This window comes from Crocodylus siamensis, chromosome 1 (genome assembly GCF_052110815.1).
Source record: "Crocodylus siamensis isolate JL-2025a chromosome 1, ASM5211081v1, whole genome shotgun sequence".
Lineage (NCBI taxonomy): Eukaryota > Metazoa > Chordata > Crocodylia > Crocodylidae > Crocodylus > Crocodylus siamensis.
The window spans coordinates 271,860,026-271,877,030 of NC_143395.1; the positions used below are offsets into that span (position 1 = coordinate 271,860,026).

General features: G+C 39.6%; 1 protein-coding gene across 10 annotated transcripts in view; it reads right to left on the reverse strand.

Annotated features, from left to right (window-relative positions):
- CNKSR2 (connector enhancer of kinase suppressor of Ras 2) overlaps positions 1–17,005 on the reverse strand; it is a 361,202-nt gene that overhangs the window by 186,795 nt on the left and 157,402 nt on the right. For 7 of the 10 annotated variants that reach the window (XR_016444124.1, XR_016444125.1, XM_090062369.1 and 4 more), the window contains exons 7-8: positions 8,651–8,710; positions 4,286–4,354 (exon numbers count right to left, since the gene is read on the reverse strand). The exons of 1 other annotated variant lie outside the window; for it this stretch is intronic. Coding sequence is in view for 7 of the 9 variants with exons in the window: in XM_090062369.1 (XP_089918495.1) it covers positions 4,286–4,354; positions 8,651–8,710 (129 nt within the window). In the remaining 2 variants the exon portion in view is untranslated. The remainder of the gene's footprint in view (positions 1–4,285; positions 4,355–8,650; positions 8,711–17,005) is intronic. 2 more of the 10 variants (XM_090062378.1, XM_090062405.1) reach the window with 1 other exon arrangement.

Consider the following 17,005-nt stretch of genomic DNA (forward strand, 5'->3'; position numbering starts at 1 on the left):
TTGTTTTGTTTTGATTTTGCTGTTTCGAGCTCAGAACAAGCTGAAACAGCTTTGAAACAAAACACGTGGTGAAATTTCGCATAGCCCTACTGACCATGCAGCCTAACAGAGGGAAAGGGGGCAGACAGGCTTCTGGCACAAAGGAGAGCAGGCAAAGTAGTTGCTGCCCCCACAACCATGCTGCTGATTGGCTGAGGGCTGCCTGTCATGTGGCTCTACTCCTCTCCACCAAACAGCAGTGAGGGACAGGGCCACATGACAGACAGCCAGCCCTCTTAGCCAATCAGTGGCAAGGGGTAGGGCCACATGACTAACAGCCCCTCTCAACTAATCAGTGGGGGATCAGGGCCCCTGCGGCTCCTTGGCTAATCACAGGCAGGGGCTTATCGTGACCCCTGCCATGATAAGCCTGTGAAAATGGCATCCAGCTCCGCAATCTGCCAGTAAAATTCTCCACCCACCTCCTCAATTTGGGCAGACCCCTGGGTATGAAGCAAAAATGACAACTGTTTTGATTCATATTGTTGAGGCAACAAAATCTTAGTTTTGTATCAAACTAGACAATGGGTGCATTTTTATTAATGCATCACAGTTATTGCAAATTATGTTTAGTACTCGGTTAAATCAATGTGCAGTAACTCACACTACTGTGTAGTAATGTTAGCACATGGGTTTTCAGTATTGCTTGTTGTGCAATAGCCTACTGCACAGTAGCATATTAGCATGGTTTTTGCTCAGCACGCTATTGCAAAGTGTTATTAGGCTAGGGTGGCCAACTTGCAGCATGTGCCACAAGTGACATGGGCAACCTGTCTGGCATGTACCTGATTGAAGAGGGGAAAGGTTGTACAGTAGATAATGGCACATAGGGTAAAAAGCAGAGAATTAGGCAGAGATTAGGCAGGGGAAGGGGATAAGACCTGTTCTGAGGAGCTAGGGACAGAAGTTACACATAAACCTATATAAGTGATCAGAAACTGGTTTAAACCTGTAACAGAACAGAAGTTCAGTGTACTTAAACTGCTTTCAAAATGGCTGAAACTGGTTTAAGTTCAACCTGATTGGAGGTAGTATCCTAAATGATTTAGGTCAAAGTGGTTTATAGAACTTCTGTCTCAGATCTCCTCTCGGTTCAAGTTAACTCACAGTCCCCCACCATCTCATAATGATTTGCAGCCCTGGGCTGGGCTATCCATTTCAGCTAGCAGTGTCTGCTCCACCCTCTGCTCCCTAGACAGAGCACTATATCACTCCTTCAGGTGGCTGAGTAGGAGGCAGCCCAGCACCAGACCCCCAGCTGGGTGCTGCCAGAAGTGGGGAAAGGGAAAGGAGGAAACCCAACCCCCAGCCAGGCCTGGGGAGGGAAGGGAGTCTGCAGTGGGGGCTTAACTTTGTACCCCAGAGCTGGGAGCCACATTCCCTTCTCATTCTCTAGGCTGGCTGGGAGGAAGATAAAACCCTGCATCCAGGCTTGGCTCTGCTCCCAGAGCCTGCAGCTAGGAGCCATGCCCTGTTCTCAGCCTCCAGGCTAGCTGAGGGCAGCAGGTGGGGGAAAGCCTACACTGGGGCTTGACTCTGCCCCTAGAGCTGGGACCCAAGACCCTTTCTTAGCCTCCAGCCTGGCTGTGGGGAGGGGAGAGGCAGGGGAAGGAGATGCCTATACACAGAGCTGGGAGCCAGGAGCCATGCCCCCTTCTAAACCCAGCAGCTGGCTGGAAGGAGATAGAGCTTGGCTCCATCCCCCAGAGTTGGGAGCAGGACTGGAGTCCCCTATCCATGTCTCCTTCTCAGCCTCTAGGGTAGCTGAGAGGGGGATGTGGCTCCCAGCTCAGGGAAGGGGGGGTGAAGCCAAGGCCCTGCTGCAGGTATCTCTCTCCCTTCAGGTTGCCTGGAGGCTGAGAAGGGGTGTGGCTCCTGGTTCTGGGGACCACAGCAAAGCTCCAGTAGCAACTTCTGCCTCTCCTCCTGCTCTCAGCCAGCCCAGAAGCTGACAAAGGGGTGTGGTTCCTGGCTCTGGGGGTGAAGCCAAGCCCAGGTGCAGGCTTCCCTCAGCCAGCAGGGAGGTTGAGAAGTGGGAGTGGTTAGGAGATTCCAGCCATGCTCCCAGCTGGAGGGGGTGGGGCAGAGTAAAGCCCCCAGTTCCAGCTTCCTCTCCCCACCTCCAGGCTGCCTCCAACTAGAGGTCTGGTGCCAGGTGGGAGGGGTGGGTTTTCCCACCTGACACCCCTTGCTCAGTCCACAGGGAAGCTGAGGAGGAGGCACGGCTTGGGAAATCAGAGGGCTCCAGTTCTCTGCAGTGGCTAGCAGGCTGGAAGGCTTGCTCAGGCATGCCCCTGGCTATTTGTATGGGCCACTGCAGGAGTCTGGCTCCTTTTCCTGTTTGATAAGTGAATGTCAGTTCACTTGCTTATTGAAATCTATGCAGTTTAAAAAAAACCTGCAAAGATTGGATCGATTCAGCCTCGAGCTTTTTTGACCACTTCTACTTAGTCAGGAAGGGTATGGAGCTAATTTGTCTCACACCTGTCACAAAGGTTGACTCCCACTGACACAGATATTCTATCACAGAGAGCACAGGCTACCTACATTACAGGATATGAAGTAAAATGGTAATTGGTTATTGGTTCCACAATTCCCTTATACTTAGTTCTACAATGGACTTTATTTTCTATAAGCCTAAACATTAACATTTTTAAGGAACTGAGGATGTGGCTTATTTTACAACTGAATTTAAATTTCAAATGTGATTCCTAGGTAACAAAAGATCACGCCAAGACCTGTTCTATTACCTGCTTATTATTACTGTTATAAGAAAAAATCTGATCTTATCAGTGCAGATGTGACACTATTTAGAGGGCTGAAATATCGGAACCAGCTAGGCAATTTTGCTATACAACCCCAGCTAAACTTATTAGTAAGATCACTCATTCTAATCTACAGACTTAAGGCATTTCTCTGGCCTTTAATGCTCTTTGTTTGATGTGAAAAGGTTTTAAAAATTGAAATTATTTTGCTACTTTGAAAGAATCAAGAAAAACCGTCACAAAGTTTGTGCGTTTAGAGGCATTTCACTGGATCACTTCATGCATTTTAAAACAATAGCACCAATGAAAACTGTTATGCCACAAATCAAAAACAACAAGGAAAAAACTACAGCTCATGCTGTTCCGATTCAGTGTATCCTTTTAAATTCTCTAGTGCAAAGACAGCATCTCATCACTTAAGTTTCATTCAGGTACATTATATTTGATATAAAATGTTGCTGGAGGGCATAATGAAGTATAATAAAAAATTTGTACAGGGGAAGGGACATGATGTACAATTTCATTAGGCCCAAAGCTGCAAATGGAGCCCTACAGGGAACAAAGAAACATATTTTTAACAAATGCTTGCTGTATTAATAACAGAATCTGGGAACATTTTTGTCAGTTAAATTGCTTGCAAGAATAGTTTTTAATTAAGAAAATATATTGATTTTCACTTTTCTTAATGAAAAGCAAATAACCTACACCAGGGAAAACAAATTATTCCTTTTAAAATTAGAATTATATTCCTTTTGTTATTAAACTTCCCTATACAAAATATATTCTTTTAATTGTGGTAGTTAACAGTCCTAACTAAGGTCACCAGAAGCTAACATGAAACTCTGAAGTAGCAACAATGCCAAGGGACTTATTTCTCATTGTCCAGCACATGTAAGAGTTTGCTTTTACTTACTTATCCAATTTTGAAAAAATGTTATATGCCAGGACATACAACATTCACTTTAAGTCAGCATATTAGAATATACTGTTATTCTTAAATTAAATTTAAATTAAATTTTAGGAAAAAAAATACATTGAACACATTTCATTTAATTTCAAAATTAAAGTTTTCTGGTCCCTAGCAAGTAATAGTGATCTTTACCCTGAACTAGAATAATACCTCAGTTATCTGAGTCTTGTATTCAAAGCCTCTACCGTTGAAAACAAGGCTATTGCTATTGATAGAGCCTAGGTCAACTTGAAAATGCACTAGTTTATTCTAAACATCAGCTACCTAAACTAGTTCAACAATACCTCTTAAGATATTCAGCTGATCATGTTTCAGCACCAGTATCGTACATTTTCTATCTCAAAGTCTCTGTGAATGTGTTACAAACTAAGTGCTTTCAGGGGAAAATTCAACTTATATTGAAAATAATAGTTTACCAAAATAGAAAACATTCTAGACATTGCTTGTGCATACATGCTGATGTGCCAGTGCACCTCTATCTCCAATTTACAGAGAACATAATAATACATACCACAGTTTGGTGGTTAACTTGAATCACTTCATCTCCAGCATGGATTTTCTTGCACCGATCTGCAGGTGACTGAATTTAAAATAAAAGAGATGATAAAGAATACAGTCCTTACTGGTCATCATCTCTCTTTTAGTAGTGTGATTGTTAAGCTATGCACATCAGGTTCATTCTATAGTTACTTAAAAATCAATCAATCAATCAATCAAATATTTAATAACGGCATTCATTGTTGTTTCAGAAAATAGTCTATATTACTGCAAATAAGACAGTCAAATGGAAAAAGGTATGAATACTTATGTTATAAAAGTTTAATCAGTTTCTAAGGAAGTTATAAAAGTTTAATCAGTTTTAAATTCTAGTAACTGATAAATTTGTTTTACCTGCCTAACACTTGAATACCTTAGCAGTGAATCTTTTGCAAAAGGTCAGCTGTCAGGAACTCAAATGGGCAATTGCTTCATAAAAACATTTAACAGAGAGTGCCTTTTATTCTAATCAAATTCTTTAAACAAATATTTCAAGTGAACTTTAGCAAATAAGTATATTTGAAAGTGTGCTTGCATATACAATAAGAGCCAAAGTAAGAACACAGAGTTAAGTTGTTAATTTATATTTCAATTACTTAGGGTAAGAGAAGCAATTACAAGACCCAGCATATTACAAAAGTCCATGCCTTTAAAGATGAGTTAGTAGAGGTACTTTTGCTCCTTTAAATTACACCCTCATTTTAAAATCTTTACAAAATTTTCTCCTAATTCTGCTTGTAATAATTGCAATATTTCACTGGGGCTCTGCATAAGTGCACCAGTATACCTGCTTGCTATCAAAAGCAGGATCAAGACCACAGTATGAAAAAGCCAGAGGTGTATTTCTCAGGAACTCAAAGAAGTTGCTAAGATTTTAGTAACAAAGGGATGGAACCAATAACATTGACATACATTGCTTTCTGGCTCTGCTGAGATTATTATAATCTAGAGAGAATATTCTCAAACTCTGGAATTTGACTTCTTCAAAATAACTGAGTATCATATTGTCTGTCTGTCAAAATGTGCATATTCAGCAGTTTTGCTGTTGTGCTGTGCTATAATTCTGCAGATCTCATTATTTAAATGAAACAGCATTTGGAAAGAAGATTCACAAGAAAAATGTAGGTGTTGTACAAAGTGGTATTCCTGATTCAGTGGGTGGCCCTATATGAAATGGTACTCAGAATTTCTCACATAATGTTGAGCAGGTGAAGGTGCCACTTTGCATTACATCAGCACATGATAATTTACTGTATTATTTCAATATCAGACAATAGGTCTGGTCATTTGGATAAACTTTGAATGTAATAATCTTCTTGATGTACTTGATGTAATAAGTACTTGATGGTAATTATTCAGTTTCTTCCCTAAACGGTTCTATGGTCTTGCTGCATAATGTTACCATACATCATCTCAGTTGTGATCAATCATACTTATACTTGAACCATGTAGATCCTTGCATGAACATCCTTTGAAGTCAATGAGAGACTGCGACAATACAAAATGCCTCCACTGCTTGCATGCTGTCAAAAAAGCTCTCTAAAAGCTTTTCTTTGTGTGTTGTTACATATGTATATTGATATAGGTATTAGCACACATATTAGTTCACCAAGTCTGAAATATGTTCTGGAAATCTTGAGGTTGAAAAAAATCTAAATAGAAGACCAAAAATGAATAGTATAAAATTATGTAAATATTCTTCATTACAGAAGTTTCAAGTATTGCAGCATTCTTATTAGGAGGTTGTAGATCTTGTGCTTAGCTGAGTTTTTTTCCAAGTAGGAATTACTACATACAGCTGTACTGATGACTTTTCAGTTCAGTGAAAGTAGAGATTATTTAAAGTAATTTTTTTAATAACTTGTTTCCATAGCTGTACATAGGTGATTGTTACAGTACATACATAAACAACCCAGTTTTGAAGCATTTGATATGGATTCTCTAACCTGAAAAGTGTATCATGATAAGATTTTAAAATATAATTTTTGGTCAAGATAATTCATTTGCAGAAACTTATACCTGTTAATCAGATTTCCTGTTAACTACTTAATCAAATCATGTAAGTGTCATATTTGGTTTAACTATTTACTTTGTAAATTATAAAAAGGTCCCCACAAGATGTCTTATCGGGATAATTTACAAAAAAAAAATGTATATAATTCAAGCTGGTATGATCCTCCCAAATGAATCCTATGTAATTGACACTTTCCAGCAAAGGTCAGAGAAATAAACTTGAACTAGGAAGGTCAACACATTTGTGCTCTGTAAGACTACCATGGAAAGCACAATTTAAGGGAAAAGATCCCTTACATGGAGAACCAGCCATTCTCTTAAAGAGTTGAAATCTAGGGAGTCAGAGCAGGAGTAGCCCAGCTGATCTGAATGGTAAGGTTAGAATACTTGGAGAGGTGGTCTCTATGACCAAATCACAAAGGGCTGAACTGTTGGAAAACTAATGTTACCATCTGTACCAAGAAGACTAGCAAAACTTGAAGGATAATAAAATGTAATATACACCCCACAAGGCTAGAACAGCTGATTATGTTAGTCACTGTATTTTGCACAGTCAAGGGGTTCTTAGTGGTCTTCTAGAGTAATGCATAAATACAGTTTAGAGGTTACAATGCTGTGGAGTGATCTATATCAGAAAGAAAAGACCAAAACTATTAGTCAAATGCATCTGGAAAGGGTCATGGGCTCTCACATGGCCCTAGGAATCCAGTAGCACCCCAGCATGTAAACGTGTCATGGGAAAAGGATAACATGCTAACAGGCACCAGTCCTGTTCTGTAGATGGTCCCTAGCCCATGACTATTACTCCAGCCTTTTCCACAGTAAGAAAGGTTCACTTGACAGAAGTCGACACCTCTCCCTTAAGAGAAGTTAACATCTACGGATTTCATTAACCAGAAATAACTCTGGGTCCCTTCCCTGTCAGTAGGCTGAAGGTTCTCTAGGGTTAGTTTAGAATTGTACTGATGTCCCACAAAGAAGGTTGGAGCAAAATCTTAGGACCTCAAGAGAATCTGCATTAACAGATTAAATTCTCTCTCTCTCAAACTTCAATTCTGTGGAAATGAAACATCGTAGGAATTCTCAGAATGAGAAGTTCACATTTTTTTAAGCATGTGTTTACTAATAAGAGAAATTCAACTTTCAGAACTGGTGTCTCATTTTTCCTGTGTTTTCATGGGGTGGGCTGACTTGGAAAAAAAACAACTGCGTTTGTGAAGCTGCAGTCCTTCGGATGGCTTATGTTTTTTCTCATTCAGGGAGGAGAGTATTCATAGAGGTCCTACAATAGACATATGCTAGGATACAGCACTTTAACATTCTACCTGAAGCATGAAAAATATATTTACTAGAGTTTCTAAGGACTTGTGAAAGCATAAGCTGAGAAGCCCTATACACATTCTTATTCAACAAGAAATATTGCTAGAGCTCCCATGCAAAAAGCAGTGCAACAGTCTTAAATATATGCAACTGCATATACTTATCAAAAAATGATGTAGTCGCAGAGGAGAGGAGGCATTTCCTGTAGGGTTGCTTGTTTGTTTTTTTGTTTTTGCGGGGAGGGTTGGCATCAGGTCCTTAGAGTTTTCTACAGGAACTCAAACTGCTATGAAAGTTGCTCAGTCCTGCATCAGTGCCTGATCCCTAGCTATTCAAGGTTAATCACCAAAGTTCCCCCAAAATATCTACTTGCCATCTCCCTATTGAATAGCTAAGTCTGTACAAAAGGGACTAGAAGAAAAAGGAGAAAGAATATTTAAAAGGCAGCTGAAAAACATGCTACTGTGTGTTGCTTATAGTTCTCTTTGCCATTGGTAAGTGCATATCACATTAAGTGCATCTTACTACAGACGTTACACAGAAGCCAATAAAGAAATAAATGGTAATACATCAACTTTAAAGAATGCCCTTAATTCCCATGCACTTACTTCTATTACGAAATAAAGCTTGATAGATGTAATACAAAAAATCTATTTTTTTGCCACAGCAAGCTCCAGCATCAGTCAAAATATATTAAAAACATTTATCTTTTATCCGCAGTACACAAGACCCTCAACAAGAGAGCTCTCTTCTAACATGATCAAGCATTTTAATTGCTTCACAAAAATGAACTAAAACTCCTGATCCCATCTAAGACCAACAACTTCCAATTCTGAGATTAATAAAAAAGCAATCTTTTTGGCCTATGACATGCTAGGGAACCTTCACAGCCAACCAGTACCTTTTTACAAGCAAAGTACTGCCTGTAGCAGAGGGAAAGCATAAACCAAATGCAGGGTCAAATATAAGCGTCCAGGCCTGAACACACAGCATTAACAATACTTACATTTTCTGTTGTTCCAGTAATTACATGGAGACCATCATATGTTGATTTAATGTACATACCCTAAGAAAAAGACATCATGGGAAAGAATTTGTAAAGTGTTTCACAAACTATTTCCATCCAAAACATCATCTGTATATCTTAAAATGAAAGTCCTATTAATTTAGAACTCAAAAAATTTATACATGCCATCAGGGATACCTCTCCAGATAGAAAAGTGTTTTCTTATAAATAAATAAAAAAAGAAAACTATGAGCCTGAGTGATTCTGCTGTCTATGCATTAGTTGCAGTTTAAAGATGTACCAGTACATTTGTAAATGCTCATAGCTTTTCTGAGAAATCCCCTACACTCTAAAATAGCACATCAGTGGCATCTGTTTAGCAAGGCAAAATTAAAAGCTGTTTTGTGCCAGCTGGTGCTTTGGCCATTATTCTGAAGGCTATAACAATCTAAGATTTCCTAAAAATTTAATTCTCTAGATATTAAGGTTGCAAACATAACTTTCAAAATGCGAATCCAGTGGTAGCCAGTACTTTGTGTGTCTGAAAAAATAGCTCTAACCCACTACTGCCTCAGTCATGTAAGTAAGTTAACTGTAAAGCTGAATTATGAAAAGCTGAATTTCAAAAAAGAAAGATTAATATATCATAAGATCTGCAAACCATACCGTGAGTGATCTCAAAACTGCACAAATATTTATTTGTGGGTTGAGCTTGGACCAGTACCCCCAAATCTCTTCCCTTAAGTCAACACCTAGACAGAATTGGCAAATACTTTTATGGCAGCCAGTGAATCAGAAACGGGACAAGGTATCTACCACAAAAGAGGTGATTAAGTGCATGCATCCTCACATTCCATATGTTCTTCATTCTCTATGGAGAATGCTCTATTGTTATCACGAGGAGAGAGAGGAAGCAATCAATTGAGAGGCACCTCCTTTTCTCTTGACCACTTTACAAAAATGAGGAAAGGCCAGATGAGTATTCCTTCCAGTCTGGCCCTTTAGTATTACCAGGAAAACATAATTGATATTTCCCCCCCCAAATGATATGTTGTTTTCTCCCTTGCATCTGTGGCACAACAGTCGGGCATGCATCCCTCACAGAGGAACTCCAGTGGAAAGGCTCTGCCAGGAAGGGGGATCACCATGGTCCAAAGACAGTGAGAAGGACCAAGCCCTCCATTTGCCAACAAATCACATGGATTTCCTGAGGTATGCACAGCTTTTTTGGTATTGGGCACAAACAAACAAGTAAAATTGCATGTTAAGGTGAATATTCCCTAAAAGGACCCTTTGGGCAGGTCTATGCTGCCTCTGTGGTAAGCCCATGAGCACTGCTAAGAAACATATCCCAACTACTCACTCCTCCTCATTTTGCACCAAAACCAGGATTTAGGCAGTGTAGATGGTTTAGCATGATCTTGAGCGAATGCCAAGAAGAACAGCACTAGGTACTGTAACTACTGTTACCTGAGAAAGAACACAAGGGCAACTCTGGGCGTGACTTAAGGGCAGTGCTAAAGCAGCTACAACTGCTTCATTTTTGGTCTTTGATGTACACTGAACTAGAGCGGGTGGGTGGAACATGTTTCTAGGTGGCACTCTGGGGTTTCCCTCAGGACGGACATGAACTGAGAATTAACCCCTCTGTTACTTTATAAATGTAGAGCACAGTCTACAGCAGTAAGTCACGGACAATGTCCTTATTGTTCATACCAGACTGCCATGGCTAGAGGAGGGCAAAGCAGAGATCATCTCTACATTACTGAGTATGTTCCAACGTCCCTCTTACCCAAGTTCTTGTAGCAGCACATAATTCCCTCACTCCACACTCACTACCCTGGACTGGAAGGAAAAATCATGATAGTTTCAACAGGACAGAATGTCTTTCCATTAATTTCTGACTTGGCATGTGCTTTCCTATTTCTTTAGAGAACTTAGATAGTTTCATGATGAACTTTTCTCTGTTTATCCTCACAACACCCCTGTGAGGTAGGGAACTACTGTCACTGTCATTGTGCAGATTATGAAAATAAGACAGAAAAATTAAGCTAAATGCTACTTAGTCACCTAACTCCTACTGAAATCAAACCAATGGGAATTAGGAACCTAAACACCTTTATGGGCCTGGCCTAAGTGAATTCACCAAAATCATTCACAAATTTTGTGGCAGAGCAAGGCAATGAATCTAGGTCTCTTGAGTCCTAGGCCAGCATCAAAATGAACAGACCACTTAGGCTGTTTTGTGCCAAAATTTAGCATACATAAATATATTGAAAACTCTTAGTGTAGTAATGCTCTCATTGACTTCAGTGACAGCAGAGTTAGAACAGTCCCTGAAAAATCCTGATTCTGAAAAATCTTGCTTCTAGCTCACAGTAACAATGAACTATTCCTTTCAACTGTAAACATTTAAATAACCAAGTTTTCATTGCTTTCTCATTTTTTTGACATCAACATGAAAGGCTAACAAAAGTTTACAATCAGCTTTATTTTAAATCAAGTTTCATTTACTGTACTCAACAATATAATCATGCTTACAATTGGGTAAAACTACTGGCAATGGTACACTGGAACAATACAAAACCTTAATCCAAGCAAAAGCAGGCAAACCACAAATAAGAGAGTAATTTTAAAGCATATCACCACCATAAACAAGTTCTATGAAGTCAAAGCAGTCAAGATACATGTATAAAACTGGAAAAAAAAGAGTAAACAATGAGTATCATCAGAAGTTTAGAGAGACAGATTCGCACACCTTGATGTTTACTCATTGCTTACCATGTTCTGAAGATGTTAGGGATTTCATTGATTTCAACAGGAAAGGATTGCAGATTCCTTGCATTCTGTTCCTTCCCAGAAATGAAAATGGTAATACTCAGCTAAGGAGGCAGGAGAGGGTGGGAAACGAAGGGATTTCCAAAAAAATTCCTTGCAACACTGAGATCAACTGTGAGGTTTTTATATATTTGGGATGAGGACAGGGGGGTTGCAAGGCAAATTATTTTAAGGTCCCCACTGTATGAAACCTATAAATAATCCAGCAAGGATGCATTGCATCAAATTCATATAAGAGCTAAGGTTAGTTTATGTGTCCAAGGTCGTTTTTATTTAACAAAAAAATATAAAATAGTATTTTCCCCATAGATGTGAAAAGAATGAGAGAGAGAGAAAGATCATTTCCCTTTTGTCTCCTTTCCTCTTCATTAGACTTTTTTTTTTTTTTTTTTTTTTTTTTTTTTTAACATGTTTGAACACCGTGGGTGCATCTACATGTGCTATTAAATTGACTGAATAAATTTTGGCACAGTTTGCAGCATGCTGAGCTGGGATGGAGCAGCCCCAGCTGACAGGAGGCTCTGGGGTTCAGCCTGCCAGTTGGGGGCTGTTCCAACCCAGCTCAACAGAGGGGCTGGCTGGTACAAAGGTGCTTCACTGTGAGGCTAGCCAGGAGACAGCCCCTGCACTGAAGCACCCTTGTGCCCTAGCAAGCCCCTTCAGCATCTATACATGTGTTGTGGTACACTAAATAACACCACCATAGAATAGTACTTGTGTTAGACAGTACTATCTTATGGCAGTGTTTATTAGTTTACTGCAGCCTAATAGCATTGTATGTGTAAACACTGACGTTTTACTGTGGAGCTAATTAGCAGTAAAAGTCTCATGTAGACTTGCCCATTGTGTGGTAAAGGGCCTGCACAGCTTTGAAAGGATGTTTCATGTGGAATGCGCTGTAAAAATGTGGAACTACTGAAGTTTACAGATTTGGGATTTCCCCCAGTACTATGCTGCTGTAATACTTCCCTAATTGAGCATATGTTCAGAGTGTTTAGACTGTACCTGTCAATAGCACTGGAACAAGTTGGCATCAATGTTTCAGTATTAGAAGGCACCTCTAATCTTCTAGAGTAGTGGGAGCCAACCTTTTTTGGCAGGTATACCACAAATTAGCCCCAAACCTTCTCTGAGTACCACTCCAATCCTCTTTCCCTGCCAATCTGCTGCTCTGTTTCCTGTTGCCTGCCATGCACTCCCTTGCAGGATCTGCTATTCTGCTTTCTCCTTCCTGTCCTATCTACTACTGTGCTGCCTGTCTCCTTCCTGGTCTGCCACACACAGAGGTTCCCTATGCCACCTGTGGCATGCCTGCCACGCATTGAAAACCACTGCTCTAGAGCAGGGGTGGCCAAACTGTATTAAACAGAACCACAGGGTTCTGTGTTAGGTTATCAGAGGTTCTGCAAAAAGTGGTAACAGCAGTGGACCAGGAGGCAGTGTACCACCATTGCCAGCCTGGGTCACTTGGCTCTGTTTCAGTCTTCAGGTTAGGGGCAGGGGCTCTGCAGCAGCAAAGTGACATGAGTGTGGCTGTTCTGTGACTTTAGGAAGTTTGAAAACCACTGCTGTAGAGAATTTTCAAGAATCAGCTTGGTCAAACAAAACTGAGGGTACAGAGAGAGACAAATTGAGTATTTTTATCAAAGAATAATGACATAAGCTGTTACGATGCAGCAGTTACAGATGCATGATTTTGTTGCAATATACATGTGGCAAAGTCATAACAACTTTAAACCTGTTTCATTCAGGGTCAAAGTTAGGGTAATTTAGCTAACTTGCATCACCATAGACTCAGGCAGATATAACAGACAGATCATAACAGCTGGTGTGTGGTCCTCCTTTCCTTTCAAAGAGGTTAAAAGTATGTTTATCCATACTCTGGGAGATAATCCAGTTAATGAACCTTGGAGAACAATAGATATTAGGGCAGGGAATTTGCTTAAGCCAAGAACTAAATATTATTGGGATAAACAGTCTTCTCAGATGCTTTTTTTGACGGAGACACAAATTAATTAATGTATATAAAGTGTATTTTTATGTATTATCTTTCAAGTCCATCTTTCATACTAGATTGAGCAACATCAGCAAGATACTTATAAACTTTGCCACATATTCAATTGTACTTGAACTCTTCCACTGAAAAGGTCATATGTTAGGGATTGCACGAATCTCAGGAGGAAAGGATTGCAGATCCCTTGCATTCTGTTCCTTTCCAGAAATGAAAAAGGGTGATATTCAGCTAAAGGGACAGCAGAGGGTGGGAAAGGAAGGGATTTCCAAAAAAATTCCTTGACACACTCAGATCAATGGTGAGGTCTGCATATTTGTGATGAGAGTAGGGGGGTTACAAGGCAAATTATTTTAAGCCCACCACTATATGACACCTGTAATCCAGCAAGGCTTCATTGCATCAAATTAATATAATAGCTAAGGTTAACTTGTGTATCCAAGGTGGGGGTTGTTTTGTTTTGGGTGTTTTCTTAACTGAAAAGATCATATGACAAAAGCTTTTCCCCACAGCTGTCAAGAACAGTTCATATAGGCCCCTCTGATGCACAACAAGCAAACTCGAGAAATGATGTAGTCAACTCTCCAATTCAGATGCGCTTTGGTAAGATCATCAAATGTCATACAGCTTCCAACATCTTCTTCATGAAGTTCCCCCTCATCCAATACTTCAGGTCATGAGACTTGGATGAATAAACCTGGACTCTCAGAAAAATTTACTAGCTAGCCTCCAGGAGTTACACCACTGACACTACTGCACTCTGCTCTGTTCTATTTATTTTCCACATGATTTCTGTGGAGCTCCTACAGGTAATTTTGAGTTTTGTCTAGAAAAAGGAAATAAGAGCACCCCATCTATTACCTGTAAGATTAACCTATAAAATTCCCAATTCTATACAAAAGAGATACCCTATGTTAAGGCTGTCCAACTTCTACACAATTGGGGGCCGTACACCCCATGGGCCACTCCAATGCAAACTTTGGACCCCGGGGCCACCTGCTGCCCTACCCAGCACCACTCTCTAGGCTGGGGCAGGAAATAGAAGCCAGAGGAGAGAGGTGGAGCCGAGAGTTCCTGGCTGCTGCTGCAGCCCGAGTGATGGGGAGAACAGCATCTCAGGGATCCTGGATGCCTTAAGTTAACCCACTGCAAGCCACCAGTTGGACAGCCCTGACATGTAGGAACAACTAGGACTTCAATCACATAGTAACTTGTTTAACTCAACAATATCTGAACAGTGAAAGACACACTAACAAGAAATACTGAGCTATAAAATCTGGAAATCAATAGATATTTCTGCATTATTCCTGGATATTCAAGAACCTGGGTTTGATGCCATATTAACCTTTAAAATAAAAGAGTTATACATAAAAACCATGCAAGAAAACCTTTAGAAAGGCTTGAAAAATGTTCATACTATAATCCAATTACTTGCGTTTCTTCTGGAAAAAAATCCATGTGATATTCTGGTTCTTTACAGCACCGAGACCACTTTTCTCAACAAACTGTAATGTTTTTAATTCTGCTTCCTATAAATGAAACATTACCAACTGAACTAGTCAATATCATGTCACTGCTATATAAGTAAGAGTCCAGTAAGAAGCCCTAAGTTACATTCTGCCCAATGATACAGAAGAATCAACTTTAAAGCCTTTCCCCAAAAGGGATATTTCTGCAAATGTGTGGCAAAGGCATCTGCTTTTAATTGACGTGAGGGCTTTTTGGAAGAGATCTGTACTCAACAATTCCATTTTCACCTTTGCTTTTTATATGCTTCCTACAGCAACACAGCCATGGGAATGCTTTTATGCACCCAACTATGCACCCAAAATCAAGCACCAGCCTGGGGAAATGAAAAATCTATGGTACACAAAGTTCTAGCCATTATCAAAAAAAATTCCTGATATCATGCCGCAAATACAACATTTTTTTCTGTTTTTCCAGAAAAGGACGTAGGGGTTTAATAGTGGAGTGTAAACAGAATACAAACTGATAGCATGCTTTTGTTGGGGGGAAAAAAGCGAACAGCCTACTGGGTTCTTTTAGCAGGAGTGTCTCCTAGAAGTCAAGGGGAATAGTTCTTCAGCTCCATTCAGCACAGAGAGGTTCTCACCTTGAATACTGTTTTGGGTACCAAACTTCAGAGAAGGCAGAGAAACTAGAAAGAGTCCAGTGGAGAGCAACAAAAATCAGAGATCTAAGAAACATGATTTACAAGAAAAGGTTGGAAGAACTGGCAATTTTAAAGAAAAGAACACAGAGGTAGGACTTGATAAGTCTTCTATTCTAATACTTGAAGAATGGATATAAGTGGATAGTGACATTCTATTATTCTCTGTGGCTACAGGGCCCATGACAAGAAGTAACTACCTGCCTTAAATTGCAACCAGAGAAATTCAGGTGGATTAGTAAGCATTTTCTCACTTTGAGTGGGGTTAAGAATTAGAACAGATTACCTAGGGAGGTTGTGGAATCTCCATCCTTGGAGATTTTTAAGAGAAGGACAAACACTTGTCTGGAATGACTTAGACTAGGATGATCCTGCCTTTAGCAGGGAGGTAGACTAGATGATCTCCTGAGGTCCCTTCTACCCCTTTTTTTCTAGGATTATGTGGTCCTATAAATGTACAGAGGTCCTATAATGTTCACAGGAATTTTCTCCTTCCTCAAAATACACTAAATCAGTTTAATATTTTTAATTTATATATTAATATTACATTTCAGTAGCATTTGTATGCATAATTTAGGAAGTATATTCATAAAAACAATACTGTAGTTCTTTCATCCACAAAATTTCAATTTAAAAAAATGTTTCCTCCTTCGTCTTGCACCCGTGGCAAACCAATTCTACATACATTGTCTAACCCCTGTATCCTAAGAACAGAACCCCTGCATCCCACAGAAAATCAAATAACCCTCATTTCATTGCTGTTTTTTCCTTCTTCCCTTTCCTCCTCCTCCTTTCCAATAGTTTAACTTCTTATAGACATCCTCCTCAACTACTATAAATGTTTATATCATGCTAACTGGTGGACAATCCTATCCTCAAAGGTATGAGCCATTCATGTTTGTTTGTTATGCTGACGGGAGACAGTCCTTCCAGTTTTGTAATATTCAACACTTCATTCATTTAACAAGGCAACAAGTGCAGAACTCTTGAATGTTTCCAGACTCCAAAAGTAATACAATCTTCCCACCTCTGTTATGGCACAGGCCTTAAAAGAAGGTCTGATTAAGTCCAGAAGTTATCAAGCTCCTTATCCAACAGAGTGATCAAAGGTCCTCAATGCAGAATTCTTTATCAGCCTTAAGAAGTCACTCATAGCTATGGACAATTATAAATTCTAGGTTAAGTGCTAATTATAATAAATCAGAACATGTTTGTTGATTATTAAACAGATGACCTTTACAAAATATGACAAACTTTATGAAGAACGTAAGAAATGATTTAACAAAGATAATCAGATACTAGGATTACTACTTTACTAACTCCGAAATTGCATTAG